This window comes from Gavialis gangeticus, unplaced genomic scaffold, assembly GCF_001723915.1.
Source record: "Gavialis gangeticus isolate Ggan-Ray unplaced genomic scaffold, GavGan_comp1, whole genome shotgun sequence".
In the NCBI taxonomy this organism is placed as follows: Eukaryota; Metazoa; Chordata; order Crocodylia; family Gavialidae; genus Gavialis; species Gavialis gangeticus.
The window spans coordinates 6,003,422-6,023,833 of record NW_017729022.1 but is presented as its reverse complement, the minus strand read 5'-3'; the positions used below and the strand labels follow the sequence as shown (position 1 = coordinate 6,023,833).

The following is a 20,412-nucleotide window of genomic DNA, read 5'->3' as shown; positions in this document are numbered from 1 at the left end:
AATACATTTACACAAAATGCCAGGAACACGGCAAATAAATAGGAAGAACTTGGGCTGGGAGTACAAAATCAAAACTATACTTTAATTGGCATCACAGGGACTTGGTGTGACAAATGTTAGACAGAAAATTATAGAACTTCTTCAGAAAAGACAGGCAAGGGAAAAAAAGGGAAGTTATTATATTTTTGCAACCAGAACATACATGCTTGCTTTGAGGCTCAGGAAAAGGTGAAAGCTTGCTGAAGGCTTCTGAGTGAAGATAAAAAATGTAAAAGATCAAGGGTAATATCATAATAGAGATCTACTATAAACCATCTTAATTGGGGAGTGATGGAGGAGACTTTTTGAGCAACACCTGGAAGCCCCTAGGAGGCCAGGATTGTGGTAATGAGGGATTTTAATTACTTGCATACTTGCTGGAAAAGTATAGCATGATACAAGACTCATCCCATCAAGTTCTTGCAATATCATGGGGACAATATTTTTTCAGAAAGTGGAAGAAGTTGCTATGGGAATGGCTACTCTGAATATATTCCTGAGCAATGGGGAATAGCTGTCTGAGCATCTAAAAGTGGAATAGTAGAAGGCAGGGCAGGGTGGCCTCTTAGGCTAAGTACAGACAGACAAAAAGCCTGAGGCTGAATCGATTCAGTCTTTGCAGGGTAGTCTAAGCTGCACACATTAAATTGAAACATAAGTGAACAGACATTTACCTTTGATCTAGGAAACGAAGCCACATGCCTGCAGTGGCTCAGGCCAGAAATTGGGAGGGTGCTAGAGCACAGCTCTCTAGCTGTGTGCTTGCTTCTTTTTCCTGCTGCCCCCAAGGTCTCTGGGATTTGCAGTCTAGAATTACAGCAGCAGAACTCTGCAGGGTTGTTCATCACTTCCTCTTCCTGCTTCCAGGTACCTCTGAGATGTGTAGTCAGTTGCAGCCAGCAGTAAGTTTGAACAGGGAAAGGGGCGTTTAGCCCCTCTCCATGGCCCCAGACCCCAGCCAGGGTTTGCCTAGGCTGCATCCCCAGCTGGGCTTGTCCTGTCTCCTCCCCCACCCACCCCCTGCTTTGTCAGCCAGTCCTCACTGCTCCAGCTAGGGAGTGGAGATGCGGGGCAAGCCCTGCTCTCTGGAGCAGGCAGTACAGCACAACCGAGGACTGGAAAGAATGTTGAGGGACTCTGATTTAACTTGAACCAGGATGGGGTCTGGGACAGAAGTTTCATAAACCAGTTTGACCCAAATCAGTTAAATATGACACTAAATTCAACCAGGTTTACCTTAAACCAGTTTCATTCATTCTGAAAGTGTTTTACATGCACTGCACTTCTTTTCTGTTACAGGTTTAAATCAGTTTCTGATCACCTAAACTGATTTATGTGCAACTTCTGTCCCTAGCCCTAGATACTGGTTCAAAGGTATGATCTTTTCATAGTAACAAATCATCAGCTGGATTTTAAGAGAAACCAGAGTTGGGATGATGAGGCTGTGGGAATTAAGTGAGAAAAGCTAATATAGATAAGCTACAAGTAAAAAGGAACATAAATGGCAACAAGAAAAGGTTCTGTGAATACATTTGAATTAAGAAGATAAACAAGTCCCATTACTTCACTGGAAAGCAGATAATGGATGACCAAGAGAAGGCAGAAGGATTCAATGCTTTCTTAATTTTCTTAAGTATTTAATGACAACCTTAAAAAAAATTAAAGATAACTGAAATGAGGCAAAAGGAGCACAAGCCAGAAAAGAAAAAAAAAGAGGTTACAGAATACTTAAGTAAGAGAGATACAGAGAAACCTAAGACAGAATTGTACAGGATCACTAAAGAATTCTGGCTTAGACAGGTTTCTGAGTTTTCACTTATAGAGAGAACTTCCCAGTCCCTCTCTTCCATTCAGTGTGCTTTCTTACTCAGCTCCTCACTTATACTTGGTGCTTACACCTTACATATACACACAACAAACTAGGTAATTACTTTCTGTGATATACAAGGTGATTATATAAATGGGCTCCAAATTTCCTCTCTCTTTCTGCATTAGATAGTTTCCAGCTTATACAAACGTAATTCTTCATAAAATATGCCAGCACTGTAGAAAATTTCTGGCTTGAGCTGGTTTCTGACTTTCACAGGTTCCATCTTAGACAGGTTTCACCGTCTATTCAAGGCAATAGGGCCTAAGGAAATTGACTCTGCAGTTCTTTCAGAACTAGATTTCCCAACGATTTTTGTTCATCTCTGAGAATTGTGGAGATTGGAAAAGGTCCAAGAAGACTGGAGAGAAGCAGTATATCTTCAAAAGGGGTGAGGGAAATAAGAATATGGAGAATTACAGACCAACCTGCCTAATTTAAATTCACAGAAAGATTCCGAAACAAATTATCAGTCAAGCAATTTGCAAATACTGAGAAAATCAGGTGATAAAAACTAGCCAACATTCGTTTGTCAAGAACAGATAATATGAAAAAAATCTAATGACCTTCTTTAACAGGCTAGCTGGCTTAGTCGTTAAAGGGTAAACAATAAATGCAATTATCAGGGATCTGGGTTTTCCGTTTTCCATGGAAAAGTGTGGATTTTCCCTTTTAACCGAGAAAAAAAGCAGATTTTTCATTTTAAGGGAGAAGCATGCAGATTTTCCACTTTTGCAAAGAGCTTTCTGCAGGCTGGCAGACTTCCAGCCTGCAAAAGCTTCTTGCAAAAAATGGTGAGAAACCCTAAACCCTGTTCCGAGGGAGAGGGAGAATGGGCAGGGCCTGAGAATCTCAAGTCAGCCACGGCTTAGCTCAGGCTCACTTTTCCTCTTGAAGTTTTTGGGCTAAGTGAAGCTTGCAGGGGGCTGGTCCCCCCTCTAGCAGGGCTGGCGGGGTAGGGGACTTTGGGTCAGGAATGAGGGGCACTGGCAGGGCTAGTGAGGTCCCTGTGGGTTGGATGCAGGTGAATGCCAAGGCTGCGGAGGGGAGGAGGTATTGGGGGATGTGAGGAGAGCCAGCAGGGTGGGTCAGGGGCAAGAAAGCAATGTGTGTGTGAGGACTGAAAGAGCTGGGAGATGTCCATGGGTGCTCTGAGGCCAGCATGCTGTGGTGTGCAGGGGTCTGGGGAGGGTGCTGAGCTGCTGTCCACATGCCATCGGGCCAGATCAGGTTGGCCTTCCATGTGGGGCTTCCAGCACTCCAGTGGGCAGCCGCATATGGAGGCAAGTAGGAGCCTGCCTGGCCCAATGGCACACAGCTCTACGCCTCCATATGTGGCTTCCAGTGGAGTGCTGGAAGCCCCATGTGGAGAGCTGGCCCAGTCCAGCCTGACCTGATGGCACATGGACTAGAAGCTGAGTGCCATCTGGCTGGGCCGGAAGCCACACATAGAGACACAGAGTGGCTGTTTGCCTCACATGTGGCTTCCCGCTGGTGTGCTAGAAGCCCCATGTGGAGGCATGGAGCCCACCTGAGCTATTGGCACAGGTTCCTGGTTCACAGGCCCAGCTAACCAATTCCATGCCTCCACATGGGGCTTCCAGCACTCCAGCAGGAAACTACACATGGAGGCATGAAACCTGCCTGGCCTGATGGCGTGCAGCTCCTGCCTCCACTGCAGTGATCTGCAAGTGCTGGCACAGAGCCAGCACAGCCCAGCATGAAGGCACGCACCAACGGGCCAGGCCACCTCTGTGCCAACATGTGCAGTCCCTGGGACTAAGCCAGAGGAACGCACCACCTAGCGCTCTGCCTGCTGTGGCCATGAGCACCCCAAGGGCTCACTGCCTGTTGCTGCTAAGACACCAGTGGTACGGGATTCGTGCCACAAACCCCACACCAACCCACAAACCCCCCACACCCCTTCACAACTGCCCCCACAAACCCCACAGACACCCCCACAGCCTTAAACAACCCTCCCCACAAACCCCACACCCCTCAACTATATAAAGTACCTGCATATATTTCTAAAGAAGGTTCAAATACTGTTAGTTTTATTTCACAGTAGTTTAATTTGTGAAAAAAGTAATTAATTTTGCATAATTTTGAGTTTTCCTGCACATAATTTTGAAGTTTTCTGCACATAATTCCCTGAGGTGTATAAAGTGGTCTCTGCAAGAGCTCTGATTTTCCATAATGAAAAACCCAAAATCAAATGCAAAAATATATAGGCGCACACACACACAGAGTTAGGCTTCGATTTAGATGGTAGTTACATTGTTGAAAAAACACCATGCAAATAGTAATCACATAAAGAGATACCAAGGGTCTATGGGAAATAAAGATTTAGGTTCCAGATGCTGCCAATAATTTGGCCAATAAATGCCTGCGCATGCGAGCAGTCACAGTGCAGCACGCAGGCAGTCAGGAGCAGAGCCTGGCAACATGAAGAGCTGTGTGCATCTGGTACGCCTGGTGTGGTGGAAGGGGAGAGGGAGTGAAGGGGCGTGGAGGGGGACAGATCAAAGCTCCTCATGGTGAGGGATGAGTGGGTCAGGGGCAGACACTGCCCAGCCGGGGTGGGGTGACGCAGGGTGAGCATGGGACAGAGCTGTGACTCGTCTAGAGGGAACCGGGGGGGCGGTTCCCAGTACTGCACGCACCCCAGGAGGGCATGGTGGGGTGTATGCCCTGAATCTGTGTGGGGCGGGGCAGGTGGGCTGCAGCTATGAGCTGGAGCCAGAACTACGCTGGACTTTCCTCAGAAAGGGCTGGGCACGGGGCAGATGGAAGGCGTGTTGGGAGAGGGCTACAGGGCAGGGGCTTCAGCCACCCCAAATTTTGCTGTAGCTCCCCTGTATTCCCTTTCCAGCGCCACCACCGCCTGCCCCAAGTCCAGCCCAGCTCAACCTCCACCATGAAGAGTCCCGTGCAGCTTCAGCCCAACTGCCCTATGCAGATTGGGGGGGCACACATCTGCCCCCCATACCCTCTCAGGGTGCACACAGAGGCAGGAGCCACCCCCCTCCATGAGCCACAGCTCTATACCATGCCCACCCCGCCCTGGCTGGGCAGCCTCTGCCCCAGCCCCTCGCCCCTACCCCACTCCCTCTCTCACTGTAGGGGGCATTGATCTGTCCCCACATGCCCCTTCCCTCCTCCCTCTTCTTCCACCACAACATAACACACTTATCAGCTACACTGAGAGCAGCTTGGGGGGGGCGGGAAGCGACCAGCTGATTCTAGATGCATCTGCACATCTTGGCGACTGTGCTGCACCATGTAAAAGTGAATCCATGCCATGTACAAAAATAAAGGTCACAGTTTGTGCATAACTGAAACCATGCAAAAAAAAATCGTGCAAATCAAGACCCGAATCTGCATGCATGCGTGCATGCACACATGCGTGTATTAGTAGCTTTTCATTTTAATCACAGATTTTGGGGTTTTCATCAGAGAATTTGCGAGTTTTTAAACAGAGAAAACCAGGATCCCAGGCAATTATAGCTTCAATTTAGTCCGGTTTCTGACATTTTTCTGCATAATATTTTTATACGCAAAATACGAAATATGGTCTAGAAATTATCACCAAGTGGTAGGAACACAATTGGTTGTTGCAGTCGTATTTTAAATGAGTTTCTATTAAGTATTTTCATTAGTAGCTTGGATGGCAAAATAGCAAGTATACTTAAAAAAAATTTGCATAATACCAAATTAGGAGTTCAAGAACTATAAGTGGATATGTTCAGAATTCAAAATTATTTTTATAAAATTGGAGAAAGAGTAAAAACACCAAAATAAAAAAACCAGTAAAAAACGCACCACCTAGAAGGAAGAAATCAAATGCATGATTAAAACTGGTGAATAACTGGCTAGGCTTCAATATATCAGATGAACAGAGGGCATGTGTTCAGTTGACTAATTAGCTATGCAATAAACATTATGCATCTAAATGTGCTCCCCCATTAGGTATTTACAAGTACTATCCTGCTGTGGAGACAATTAGTTTACTTTTCTGTATCTATTTTACAGTTTACAAGTTACTTCACTGTATGTATCTTATTTACAAGTACTAACCTGCTGCGGAGCAAAAAACGCTGCAGCAGCTCACATGTAGATGCTGCCCTGGGTGGCTGGGCCATGAGACTGCTTCAGTCTGGGGGCTACCTGCTGGCTAGACCTGCTCTGAAGCACCGTCGTGTCCCAGCCAGCCCCTCCATGGTATGTTGAGCTGGGGGGACTAGGTCTGAGCTGGCAAGTTGGCCCTCCTGGACTCCCTGCCAACCAGGACTGCTCCGACCCACCTCTATGTGCTGTGCTCCTGGGTGCACTTGTGGATGCAGTGCCTGGGAGCAATAAATGCTGAAGCAGTAAGCTCCAGAGTTTATTCATTCACACTAATTGCACATGTAGACATGCCCAGAGTGTCTTATATAGCAGAGTTCTTCATAGAATCATAGAATCATAGAAGTAGGGTCGGAGGGGACCTTGTAGATCTTCAAGTTCAGCCCCCTGCCTGGGCAGGAGAAAAACTGGGCTCAAATGACCCCAGCCAAGTAGGCATCAAGCCTCTTCTTAAAGACCCCCAGGGTAGGAGCCAGCACCACTTCCCTTGGAAATTGGTTCCAGATCCTAGCCGCCCTAACTGTGAAGTAGTTCTTACGGATGTCTAATCTAAACCTACTCTCCAACAACTTGTGGCTGTTATTCCTTGTTATGCCAGGTCCCTCCTCAGCCTTCTCTTGTGAAGGCTGAACAGGTTCAGGTCCCGCAGTCTCTCATTGTAGGGTCTGCCCTCTTCTCCCTGGATTATGTGGGTGGCCCTCCTCTGGACCCTCTCAATGTTGTCCACATCCCTCCTGAAGTGGGGTGCACAGAACTGGACACAGTACTCCAGCTGTGGCCTGACCAGTGTCACGTAGAGGGGGAGGATCACCTTCTTGGCCCTACTTGAGATGCACCTGTGGATACACGACAAGGTCCGGTTAGCCCTGCCAACCGTGACCTCGCATTGTCGGCCCATGTTCATCTTGGAGTCAATAATGACTCCAAGATCCCTTTCTGCCTCCATGCTCTCAAGAAGGGAGTTTCCCATCTTATAAGTGTGCTGCTGGTTACTACTGCCCAAGTGCAGCACCCTGAACTTGTCAGTATTGAAACGCATCCTGTTTTTGTTAGCCCACCCCTGTAATCTATCCAGGTCTTGCTGCAGTCTTTCCCTCCCTACTAGCGTGCTCACCTCACCCCAAATTTTGGTATCATCAGCAAATTTAAACAGGTTGCTTTTCACCCTGTCGTCCAAATCACTGATAAAGAAATTGAACAGCACGGGCCCAAGGACCGAGCCCATGGATTGCAAGAATATATTGCAAGTGGCTGAAAAACATGCAAAAGCTTGGGTTTTCCCTTGTAAGCTGGCAGTGTTCCAGCATGCAAGAGGCTGCTTGGGGCATGGTCAGCACACAGCCAGGCAGGGCCATGGGAGCAGCCCCAGGAGCCAGATGAAGGTAAGTATGTGGGGTGCAGAGGGAGGACCAGAGCTTGGGGACTGTTAGGGTGGGAGGGGTGGTGTGTGTGCTGCGCCCTGCCACTTTCCACCCCAGTTCAGCTATTGGTGCCAGGCAAGCAAGAGGCTGCACTGAGCCTGCTAGGCTGTAGCACCAGTGACGCCTAGCCCAAGCTTAGCCCACAGGCACCTCACCACTGCAGCTCAGCTGCACTGCTTGGCTGCGGGATCTCTGGGAGGCTGCAGCAGGAGCCCATGGTCCAAGCAACTGTAGCTGGCACCAGGGGCTTGGCTGTCTCACCGCGCAGGGGCCATGCCACTACTGCTGACCACACTGAGGCCGGCTGAGGCAAGCAGCTCATTGTAGGGCCCTCCCTCCTGCCCCCAGCAGTCAGCCCAGCTCCAATTAGCGCTCAGTAATGCCCAACCCAGGGCATGCCACAACAGAGCAACAGCTCTGGTTCCATGCAAGCAGCCTCCTGTCGTCATCCCGTTCCCCACCCACACATACTACTAGCTGCTCTGTACTACTAGCTGAGGCCCTGAGAGCATCTCCAGCAGCCTAGAGCAGTGAGTTCCAGCCAGGGGTACCCTCGGGTGCCCTGATGTGTGAAGGGATAAATGAGATGTGAGATGAGCAGATCAACTAAGCAAAAAAACACAGGCTCTGGTTTCTTCCAGCCTGGGTGATCTGCCATCCCCAGGGCTGGGCCCCTCTGCAAGCAGCTAGATGCTGGCATCTATGATTATGGAGCCACACAGCCTTGAGTCCAGTGAGGGAGACCTAGAGTCCAGAAAGGTTGAGAACCACTGGCCTAGAGACAGGCCACTCATTGGGTTAGGCTGAACTCAGGGACTTGTCCTTAGCCATGCTAGTCAAGCAGAAGGCAATGTGGATTTGTACCTCAGATACATGCACTTTTCCTGGCTTATAAGATGCAAATCTACCCTGCTTTGTACTTCACATAAGACGTGTGCGTGTGTGCACAGAGGAAATGGGTGGTTGGCAGGGGGAAGGGGGCAAGTACCTGCTGGCACTGGGGGAAGGTAGCCAGGTAGACAAGTGCCAAGGGCATGGGACTGTGGGTTGGACACCAATAGGGCCAGGGTGGTGTGGGTCAGGATAAGCCATTGATCTTTGCAAATGAGTCCCGGTATGAAAAAGGTTGAGAACCACTGATATATAGGAAATGGGCAGTAACTCTACTGAGCATTGACAAAGGCTTAGGTAAAGTATTACATCCGGTTTTAAAGACAACGTGGAGAGAATTGAGAGCAGAGAAAAATAATATGAAGAAAAGCTAAAGGAACTGGGTTTGTTTAACTCCATGATTCTTAACCACAGTGTCCTGGCACCCTGAGGTGCCATGAGATCCTTTTAAAACTGTTTCTGGGTGCCAGACAATATTAGCACTGTCAGGTGTGCAAGCACATACATGGGATTCATAAGATAAACCCAGAGATTTCAAATAGGAATCCAAAGTGACAAATACATTCTGCCCTGGCGTGGTCTGACTTCTATGCACCATAAGAATTTTTCTATTACTTTTCTGTGGTCAGAAAATGAGTAAAATCAAAGACCTGACATTTTCTGATTGGTGCCTTAAGTCTAACAAGATGCTTAGGTCTATAAAGGTTGAGAACCATTGGATTAGGCCTCAGGAAGAGAAGACTAAGGTTTAATATTAACAGTCTTTTAAATAAGTAAAAGGTTGTTAAAAAGAGGATCAACTGTTCTTCATGCCCACTGAAGGAAAGAAAATAAATCAGCTCACTTTGTAGCAAAGAAGATTTAGGTTAGATGTTAGGAAAAGAACTTTCCAACTGTAAATGTAGTCAACTGTTGGAATAAATTACCTAGGGAGGTTGTGCAATGTCCTTCACTGGAAGATTTTAAGAATGTCTGAGAAAAGAGCTGTTGGGGACAGTACTTGATCCTGCCTCAGCTGAGGGAGTTGGACTAAATAATCTCTTGAGATCTCTACCAGTTGCACATTTCTATGAGTTAATATCATACTGTGATGCAGAACAGACAGAAATGTTAAATAATTCTGGTAATCTTCTGGGGGAAAAAAACAGATAGTACATTAATATCACATACTTTCCACTCCAACAGTAAACTAAGGAGAATGTTAAACATCAGCTACTAAAGATTTTATCAGCAGCAGATCCAGATAATTTGCACCCAAGAGTTTTCAAAGAGCTGGCTAATGCTGATTATGCAAAGTTCCAAAGGACTGGAAGAAAAGAAATGCTATGCCAGCATTAAAAAAGAGAAAATATGATAACCAAGAAAAGTATAGTCTCATCAGCCTACCATCAATCATGGGCAAAATAATGAGACAAAAATTATGCAGAACTTGTTAAATAACAATACGTGATGCAATTACAGTCAGCACACGTATATTGAAAATGCATCTTGTCAAGTTAGCTTGAGGGTTTTTTCATGGGATTACAAGTTTGATTGATAAATAGTAAAATGCTGATACAACTAACTTAGGCTCTTGGAACACATTCATTTAATAGTGCAATGGGATCTGATCACAGATCCCAAAAATTGTGCCTCCTGCCATGCTACACATGCATGTCGGGATACACAGTTCTGGGATTGAGGATCAGATCCCAATTGCACCATTACTACTTGGAAGTGCAGGAAAAACCTGGGATCATGATTCCAGGACTGACAATCAGCTGATTGTTGGTCTCAGCCCCTGGGCCACACAAGAACCAGTTCAAGATTCCAGTGAAGGCTCAGAGCTGAGACTGACAATCAGCCGATTATCAGTCCTAGCCCTGGGACTGCACTGGAACTGTTTTAAGACTCTGGTGTGGTACCAAAGATGAGCGACAATCAGATGACTGTTGGCCTGGCTCTGGCCCTGGCCCTGGGACTGCACCAGAGCCAGTTTGAGACTTGGAGGACATGAGGAGAACGGTCAACCAAGCCCTGCCATGCAGCCAGCATCAGTGGGCTCTGTGACACTATACGTTTAATGTACTAGGAAAAGCAGACACAAAAATATTACACACACTTTATGAAATAATTCTGTGGCTGATTTAATTAATTGTGTGAACATGTGGCGAAGTCACCATTTAAGATGGAATTAACAGGTTAATTCCATCTTAAATGTAACAGAAATGGCTCAGATTAAGCAGTTAAGATACCACAAAAATCAACATGTCACACATTAAATAGGGGACATCTCTTTAAATGATAGATATCTGAAAGTGAAATTTTAAGTGGGGAATCATGACTGAGCAGGTGTGTTTCTAATGGAGTCTTGTAAGGTTTGGTTATTGGGTTTTCTTTATTTAATGTTCTTATCAATGACTTAGAAAAAGCTAAAATAACCACTGATAAAGTTTGTAGACAATAGGAAGACTGAAGAACAGTAAAAATGAGAGACAGATCACTGATGCAGACCAGCATGGGCAGAAAAAACTATATGCATTTCAGTATAGCCACATGTAAGAATCACACATCTAGGAACAAAAAATGAAAGACATGCTTATAGAACGGAGGATTCCATCCTGGAAAACAGCAAATCTGTAAGGCTTAGGGGTCTCATGAATAATTACCCAAACACAAGCTCTGCGTTTGGAAGTTATGTAACTGCTCCTAGAATACTGTCTAGTTCTAGTATCTATACTTCAGAAAAGGATACTGGAAAAAGTGTATTGAGAAAAGAGCCACAAGAAAAAATTTAAAAAATATTTTAAAAAAGTACTTTTAGAGAGTCAAGTACTAAACCTAGTTTATTTTTATGAAATAAATGTTTTGATCATTGTCAGTAAATATCTACTAGGAACAGTCATTACACACAAACCAGTTTAAGTAATCAGAAACTGGTTTAGATCTGTAACAGAATAGATGTTCAGTGCACATAAACTAGTTTGAAAATGGCTGAAACAGGTTTGAGATAAAACTGGTTGAATATAGTATCAGACACAACTGATCTGAGTCAAACTGGTTTATGCAATGTCTGTCCCAGACCCCTTGCTGGTTTAAGTTAAACCAGACTCCCCCAGCATCCCAGCATGCGCTCAGGACTCGGGGAGTGGGGCTCCCTGCTCCACAGCAGAGCTGGCACCTCCCCTCTGCTCCGGGGTAGGAGCTTGGCAGAGACTACAGGGGTCTGCCTGGCTTCCCCCTGCTACCATCCTCCCCTCCCCACTCCCTGCTAAGCAGGGATTCCCAGATCCCCTCTGTCTTACACAAACACCTCAACATTAGTTAGCAGACCACATGCTGGCTACAGGTCCCTGCTGTGGCAGATGGGACAATGGCAGAATCAACAGGTAACTGGTAATGTCTCTGTTGTTTTCTTAATGGGGTGATAAACACTGAGTTAGGGGTGTTAAACACTGTGTTATCAGTTCCCTGCTGTGCTGGTTAGGTGTGGGGGAACCATTCCCTAATCAGAGTGTCCTGCCAGGGCCTGGCCATGCCCTCTCCCAGTTCAGCACTCTAGAAGCGAAGGAAGGGCTGCTCAAGCACCGCCCCCCGCCTCCCAGCTTCTAGCCTGAACCACTGCAGGCATGTACCTGCATTTCTGGGATGTTTGTGCAATTACAAACAATATCAGCCTAGCCAGGTTAAACTAACCTGCAAAGATTGAATCAATTCAGGCTCAGGCTTTTTGAATGTCTGTTCCTAACCTGAAGGAACAGAAATGTGATAAACTTGATCCTTCAGTCTAGAAGACAAAGGTATCACAAGATGAAATGACTAGAAGATGAAACTAGACAAATTCAGACAAGAATATGAGTTAATAGTAAAAATAATCAAAGACTAGAACAAATTCATAAAGGTTGTAGTGAACATATAGCACTGGAAATTGTTAAAATTAACTCTGGATGTTTTTCTGAAAAATATACTTTATTTCAAGCATAACTGTTGGCCTTGAAGCAAGAATTTATACAGGAAATCCTATAGCTAGTTGTATGCAGAAGGTCAGACAATCCAATCACAATAAGCTGAAAATCTCCAAATCTTCTGAAAATTCCTACAACTATTTTTGGATCTTTAAAACAATTACATTTTTTACTTATGGGGCAGAAAAAAATCAACTTTCACCTCTCACTAGTGCTCAAATATTTTTAATCAAGAAACAAACGAAGTCTCTAAAGCTTTCAAATGTTGTCTGGGATTTACTCGTTTTTAAGCATAAATGATGACCAACTGGCTCAAGCAACAAATTTTGTCCTTGCCAATAAGGGACCGAGAGAACGTATAAGCAAGCCAAAATTAAGGCAGTCTAATTTATATTCCACACTTGGATTATAACAGTCTTAGCCTTCAATGATTATATTTTCCAGTATGTTTCTTCTGTCAGGCAGTTTCAACTTGTTAATTATTCTTTTATTTCATGGAACACACCTTACTTTTTTTTTTTATCTAAGATGATTTTCTTCCTTCACTCTTTAGCATTTCTTAGAAAAGGCAGCTATATGTTCTGGCTGACTTGGTCTACAAAACTAAGCCTTTCTTTAAAAAAAAAAATTTTGGCTAAAAGTTACTCCACTATCATAAATCAAATCAAACTAACAGCTACCATAAAAGGTATCAGATACTGGAAATTCTCCCCCTTATCCTTTCCCCTTAATTTTCCTTACTATATTAGATGCAAATAACTAGAATACTTTAATTCCCTGTTTGATCAGTATTTTGGAGAAAGAGCATTTCTTTCATATTTATTTCTGTTCCTTACTATAATAGTTTCTAGTCCGTTTCCTTTACTCTTCTGGTGTGTGACTTCTGGTCATCTGTATATGAAAAAGAATCATTTGATCTTGTTCTTGCTTTCATTTTGCATTTTAATTGGCATGGTGTAAATATTGCCATTTCAGATGTCTGTTGTAACACCTCCCAAATCTTACAATTGTTTTAAGTTAGGCTAAAATAAGCAGCTACACCATTTTGATTTATTCTTCTGTTTTACTAGCTATTATGAGGTGAACAGATGTCCTAGTTAGGCTCTGGCAGAAAACCATAAACATTGGATTAAAAAGTCCTGACAAAAAGGGACCCTGGTAAATACATCCTATAGGAAAAAAAAGCACCTGCCTTCAGTCTTTGAAAGAATACTGTTTCTGTTTTTATTAAATGCAGGCTAATTTGTTACATTATTTGTAAGACAAGAGAATCTATTACTTTAAACAGTTTCCAAGCAAAACAATGTTATATAGTACTTGCCACATAAAGTTGTTTCCACATTGTTCCCCAGTCTCTCAAAGTACATGTCATCTCTGTGATAACCGAGTCTTCTGTTGGAATAACCATTTCAAACTGCCTGTGACATCCAGAAGAATATATGATATTACACAACATCACAAATCACATAACTATTATTAACATAATCCCTCTTTTCTACAAATGGTGATGTTTATTAATTTATATGGTGCTTTTCTTACATCACCATGCCTTTCACTTGTGCAAATGTTTTACTCACCATAGGTAAATTGTGGGGTGAGACCCTGGTCACACAAGAGTTTTACCACCAACTTAGTCAGGATTTCATCTATAGTTTTACATCAGATAAGTCCTTCAAACTTGTTCATAAATATTTCCTGATAGTTAGGAGGACAACTGGCTTCTGATTCTGTGAATTTGGTGACTAAACAAATGAAATTATTCTCTCATTTTAAACTCCTCTTACCTCTCTAAGGTAGATCATAAGCAAGAACTTCAGGAAAACCAGAAAGGCTCTCCAGTGTGAACAGGAGGAAAGAGAGGTGTTGCAATATTTTAGACTGGACTACAAAAAATTCTTAAAATGTACTTATTTTAAAAGCAATCATCATCCTTTGTTCTTACATCATTAGATCTCAGGGAAGATGGTTAGCGTTATTACCCTTATTGGGCCGTATAGCCTTCTTGAGAGACATCATCCAGGTAAGGAGCCATGACAGAGATGCCTATGAAAGATAATACCTGGGAAGGTGGTTAGTTTTGTTAGTCTGAAGGCAGGCAGAAGGTAGGGCAGGGCAGCACCTTAGAAGCTAACTGGTTCAGAAAGGCATGAGCTTTCAAAGGCAACAGCTACTTCATCTGATGTCAACATAACAGAGTGTCACTTTGTCCTATTTGCTCTGTCATTAGATCTTGGAGCACTTCACAATCTCTGGCATGGTTTTTTACCTAAGCAATGTCATATTCTCTTGTTCCCTTGCCATGTTACCATGATGCAATATGCAAATATTGGGCTACAGTACATCATGGGAAATGTAGCCTTGATGGGGAATCTGGTCCACTGAGTATTGAACAGAGGCATGGCACAGCAGAATTATAAATCCCAGAGGCACCATGGCACTATATACAAAACAATCATTTTTTACAGTTTTCCAAGGGTTTGGGGGCTTTGTTTTATTTTTGTTTGGTTTTTTTTTTTAATAAAAGGTCCATCTTCTCTACAGGAAGCAGTTTTTTATGCATTTTCACAAAAAAATTCCCATTTTGTCAAAGAACAGCAGAATTTTAACTTAGGGACCAAGAGGGACATGACCGGGTAAGTGTAAACAGCACAGCAATTCAGCACTATGGCAAGGAGTAGCCTGTTGACTGCACAATAAGTAATTCAGTTTCACTTGACCAGCCCAGGCCTTTAGTGGTTCCATGATGAATGGAAGATTTTCATTACTGGTCACCAAGCTTGGACTTCAGCATTTCTACTATTTACAACATTTTAGAAATTGGAAACTGGTACAGTTTCTAAATTCTAATTCAAACCTCAACATTATGGGCTTGGGTTTTTTAGATTTTTAACTTCACCTGAGATAATGAATACAGACCAGTAGACATCCAAAATTAAGATAAAAAATAGTTCTCAGTAATGTAAAAAATGCAACAATCAACAATAGCTAGTAGCCTATTGTATGTAGGGTGCTGTAGAGAACAACTTTAGGTAAGGCAGCCAGCTCTTATTAAAGCAAGCCCAAATTAACATAAGAACTTATCAATAAATTTAAATATACAATTGTTCTCTATATATATGCTACATGACATAAGTGATTACCCCATTTCTGCCCTATATAAAATTTTAAATAAAGACACTCCAGCCTTGTGCCTGAATAAAAGTTCCAAGCTCGTAAAAATTATCCATTTTAACTTTTGTGGCAGTGAGCTGAGATTTTATAGGGTTAAACACCAATGAAAAATATATCTTCTTTATTCTAGCTATAAAGCAGCCTTGTTACAACAATCTGCATTGTCCTCAAATATTTGAACCAGAACTGGCACCTACCCTTTATTCTTAACGCATGCATTTTTCAGATGAATATAGTTCGAGGGAAATATGCCCTGAAAGAAAAACAGGTTAAGAAACAAACAAAAAAAATCATTAAGCTGCCTGCAATTAATAGAAAATCTTGAAATTAGGGTAACAAATTTCTCAGAAAATACTTTATACCAAATTTTTAAAAATGTCCAACCGTGACACTGTTCATAATGGAAAGAGCAGCAATTGTTTAGAAAATGAAGCATAAAAATTGCATGTGATCAAAATTGCAAATATTATCAACAAATCAAATATTTGCAAAACCAAAAGTTATAGCTATTCTATATAATTCTAAATTAGAGGCTAAAATGAGTACACCACCATATTTACTTGCATACCAACCAATTTTTTTACTTAATCAGCCCCCCCCCACCAAAATTGGGGTGTGCGTCTTAAATGGGGAAATTGATTTTCTGCCTGGAAGAAGTACCCTGGTTTAATCCCTTCTCCACAGGACAGCAGCAATGGTATTACTATTCAGGCAACTGAGAGAGTCAAATGACTTATCAATCCACATGTGATGAACATCTCTTTTTTTTAATGGCTTTGATGTTCCACTAATCAAGCTAACCTTTCTTATGGCAAGTTTCCCGTCAGCTAGATGCTTCTGGTCTTTCTTCTCCTTTCTCATAGTCATGGAGATGCTTTAGCTCTTTTCAAAATCATAAATGTACCCATGGAAACAAATCTATAGCAGCAGCTAGGGTTTCAGTTTCTAGTTAAGCAGGAAAGGGAGGGTGAGTCAGCTGAAGATTAGGCTCTTTCCATGCATGATGCATCCATAACTCTGGAAAAATCGTTTTCGGTTCACTGCCTTCCACAAATGAGTTGTGCAACTTATTTGGGAGTGTGTTTGATTCAAGAAAATACAGTAAGTAGTATATTGCAACATAGCCTCTACATATATTTCTATTAATTACTGACAAACAATCTGTGGCTGTTTTATCTGTGGCAAAACTGATCATCTGGCACGTATCTGCAGAACAAAATACTTTTACTGCACTCTTTATTTAGGACCTGCTCACTAGCAGTGTCATTCTTTCATGCTCTCTGATGGTAATGCTGCAGCGATTAAACTACCCATCTCTTTGCATGGAGCAGTGAGATCATAAGCAGGGTAACAAGCAAATACACCCTAAGAAACACATCTTTAAAATAAAAACAAAACATAACACATTAGTTTTTAGAGGACAGAATTGATAGTTAAAATATAAGCAAATTCAAATGAAAAATTTAAAAAAGAATATATATTCTCCATTGTTTAGTACAGCTGATGGTGCCTCTTGCTATAACACAGATGGCAATTAACTGGTAAGGAATTCTGACAAATACTAACAGACTACTTTGCCTTTTAGGAAGGTTCATTTTCAAAGTTCAATTCAGAAAAATCACTTTAACCCTCAAGGTCTGAAAACTAGAATAGCATCCTCATTTCCTCAGGGATCTTACCACAACTTCCACTAGTATAGTAATTTCTGTACTATTGTTTATAGAATACTGTATGTTTTTTTGCAGGCCAAAAACCAACAATGAAAGTAAGTACTTGCTGAACAACAGCAGCTCATAGCCACACTTTAAGTTCAAGACTGTATAAGATTATATATCAAACTGAAGTGAGATCACAGAAGCACTGACTAATTCTCAGCCTGTTTTAATACAAGAAAACTCAGAAAAAATAAGGGTCTTAAGCCTATCATCATTATTCCCATTAACCTCAAAGGATATCATATGCAGATATTGTGTTTTTGCTACAACTGATATGTAATTAGACATCATTCATTATGCACAGGGATCTAAGTCACAGTGATTAGAAGGGATTTTCACAGGCCTCTCCCTATGCATGAAGCTGATTTCACAGCCTTTTCACAATGAGCTCACCCCTCACCACTGACTAGTGGCTTCACCCCTCGGTGCTGATTGGCCGAGAGGGCAGTTTGTTATGCAGCCTCACTTCTCACCGCAGATCAGCGGAGAGGAGTTGGGCCATGAGACAGGCAGCTTTCAACCAATCAGCTTCAAGGGGCAGAGATGGTAGGGCGACTGCCATCTTGATTGTTCCCCTTCATGCTAGTGGCTCCTCCCTGGTGGGCTATGAAGTCAGGCCACAGTGACCATGAGGGCAACTGGCTCCACTTGGGGAGTCAGCATTTTATTTTTAGTAAGTTTTTTTTTTTTGATTTCACAGAAAATGCCCAATTTAATGGTTTCATAAAATCACAATTTAAGTATGCCCCTAACTATGCACTCCTACTATTTAATTCTCATTTAAATAAATGGAAAATTTAATTGAGCAAAGACTGACGGATTATGTTTAAATAGGAAATGGGAGTATGAACTGAGCCAACAGCATATTCAAGTTGGTCTAGAAGCAAAGAGGTTTGGAAAAGAGAAAAGACAGAAGAAGAGGTTTGGGATGAGTATGTAGAGAAGCCCAAGAGACTTTTGCAAATATTTTTCTCCAGGTGGGTTTAACAAAACCCTGAGCAGTAGTGGCAATGGCTCTACCTCTGGTCCAGAGCACACAGCAGTAGTGGAGGCAGCAGTGGCAGCTCTACCTCCAACCCAGGGCATGCCGCAGAGGCTCCAATGACTGCCCCATGCTGAATCTGGAGCTGAGGCTTGCCCTCTGCCATGGTGGCAGTTCCAGTACTTTGCCTCAGCATGGAGAATGTGGTTGGAGCTGGTGCCCAGCAAGATAGGGTTATGGCATGGCAACACATAAAGTGGTCAGAGGTGATTGAGACTGTGTCAGCCCTCGCTTGCCCTCCTGCTACCTATCACCATGTCCACCAGGGCCAGAGGGCCACAGATTTTGTGGCAGGCCACTCCCTCTAGATACACCCCCAGATTTCCAAACTACTATGCCTGCTGGTAGTTTCGAGAGCCAGACAGAGTTGCTCTGCAGGCCACATCCAGCCTACTGACCATGTTTAATAATAGGGGTGTGCAAAGCTTTGGTAGCCAATTCAATTTGGAGAAGATTTGGCCTGATTTGGCAGCCGAATCATTGAATCCGAATTGAATCAGGAGACCCATTAAAAGCTCTGAATCTATCTGAAGCATCTGAATCAATTCCAAAAAGCTTTGACAATTCGGAAGGCAGTCTTGCAGGGAGACAGGAACTGAGAAGAGGGAGGGTGGAGCGGGGGGGAAGACTGGTCTGATATTGACATCTGTAGCCGGCCAGTGACTGATCTTTCCCTGAGTTCCCTTCCAATCACACTGCGCTGGGGGAAGGACGTATAAACAGCATTAAGGCTGTCTCTTGCTAATCTCTCTTCTTGGAAAGGATTGGATACACCTTACTAATTACACTTACCTAGAAACCCTCTACTTATCCCTATCCAAACCATTCCTTTCAACTTATTCTTCCCTGAAAATCCTCTTATTTGTTTTTGTTACTTCCCCCACACATACACACTTTTTAAAAAGAAAGCTGTGTTTTCCCTGACTGTGTGTCATCCATCACTGTGCAGGAAAGCACATATATTTCACACACACACTAAACACATGCAAGATATATTACACACACACACACTTTCCAGCACACCAAACATTATGAATCATGCTGAAAAGGCAGGTGCCAGGTCTCCTGGCAGGGGAGGGAGAGGGGGGAGGGGGAGAGCTGCAAGTTCCCTCACCCAAACATAGACGCACCTTCTTTCCTAGCAGCAATGAGTCTTCTGCTGCCAGTGGGAGCAGGGAGGTAGAAGCAGTACCTGTCCCTGCACCACCTCCACTAACACCAGAAATAGCCACCAGCCCCAGCATGAGTCTCCTCCACCCCAATTGCAGCTCCCAGTATGAGCCTCCCAATGCCAGAGGAGGAGCTGGATCTGGAAACAGAGAAGCTGAATGCCATAGCCAAGGAAGTTCTGGGGAAGGAGGGGGAATTGGAGTTTGTGTTCTACACACTTCAAAGTTCCCCTAGAGGCAGGTCTTATTCTCTGGAAGGCACTTTGAAGGAGGTTGTGTGGGCAGGTTGTCACACCTCTGCCTGCTGAGAAGGGGGATAAGGCAGGATCCCCAACCTCAACCCAGAAGCAGGGGGAGTAGTGTAGTGTGGGATCATTTTGAGGTGGCTGATGATCCCAAGTGTGCTACCTGCCAGCACTGCCAAAGGCAGATCAGCCGGGGCAAGGACATGAAACACTTCACCACCGTGGCAATGCGGTTGCATCTCAGGAGGAAGCACCCACTTGCCCTTGTTCGTCCTCAGCCTGACACCATTAGGAGCATGCCCCAAAAGAAGTCCCCCTCTTGCTCCAAAGCTCCCAGCCCCCTGAAGCAGAGGCAGGCCACCCTGGACCAATGGGGGAAAGCCACAGACAAAGGGCGGGGCCCACTGCAAGGGTGAGCAAGGTCACCCAGAGCATTGGGGAGATGCTTGCTCTGGATGACCAGCCCTTCTCCTTTGTTGAGTGTCCAGGGTTCAGGAGGCTCATGGTCCCACCCTACCGAATGCCCGCACACACCACTTTCAACAGGATGGTGGTACCCTCCCTGTATGAGGCATGCAGGGAGTACTTATAGGAAGAGCTGCGCAAGGCAGGGCCACAGGTAGCCTTGCACTTCACCTCAGACATCTGAAGCAGCCAGGGTGGAGATCATGCCTACCTCTCCATCACAGGGCACTGGTGCAATCAGTCAGGCCATTGGTGGACTCTCCTTCAAGCAGAGGTGATGGATGAGTCCCACATAACAAGGGAGATCATGGTGGCCAT

General features: G+C 43.9%; 1 protein-coding gene across 2 annotated transcripts in view; it reads right to left on the bottom strand.

Annotated features, from left to right (window-relative positions):
- The window catches only part of DOCK4 (dedicator of cytokinesis 4), a 483,151-nt gene that overhangs the window by 300,624 nt on the left and 162,115 nt on the right, over nt 1-20,412 (bottom strand). For both annotated transcript variants that reach the window (XM_019514562.1, XM_019514563.1), the window contains exons 4-5: nt 15,656-15,711; nt 13,609-13,705 (exon numbers count right to left, since the gene is read on the bottom strand). In XM_019514562.1, coding sequence (XP_019370107.1) covers nt 13,609-13,705; nt 15,656-15,711 — 153 coding nt within the window. The remainder of the gene's footprint in view (nt 1-13,608; nt 13,706-15,655; nt 15,712-20,412) is intronic.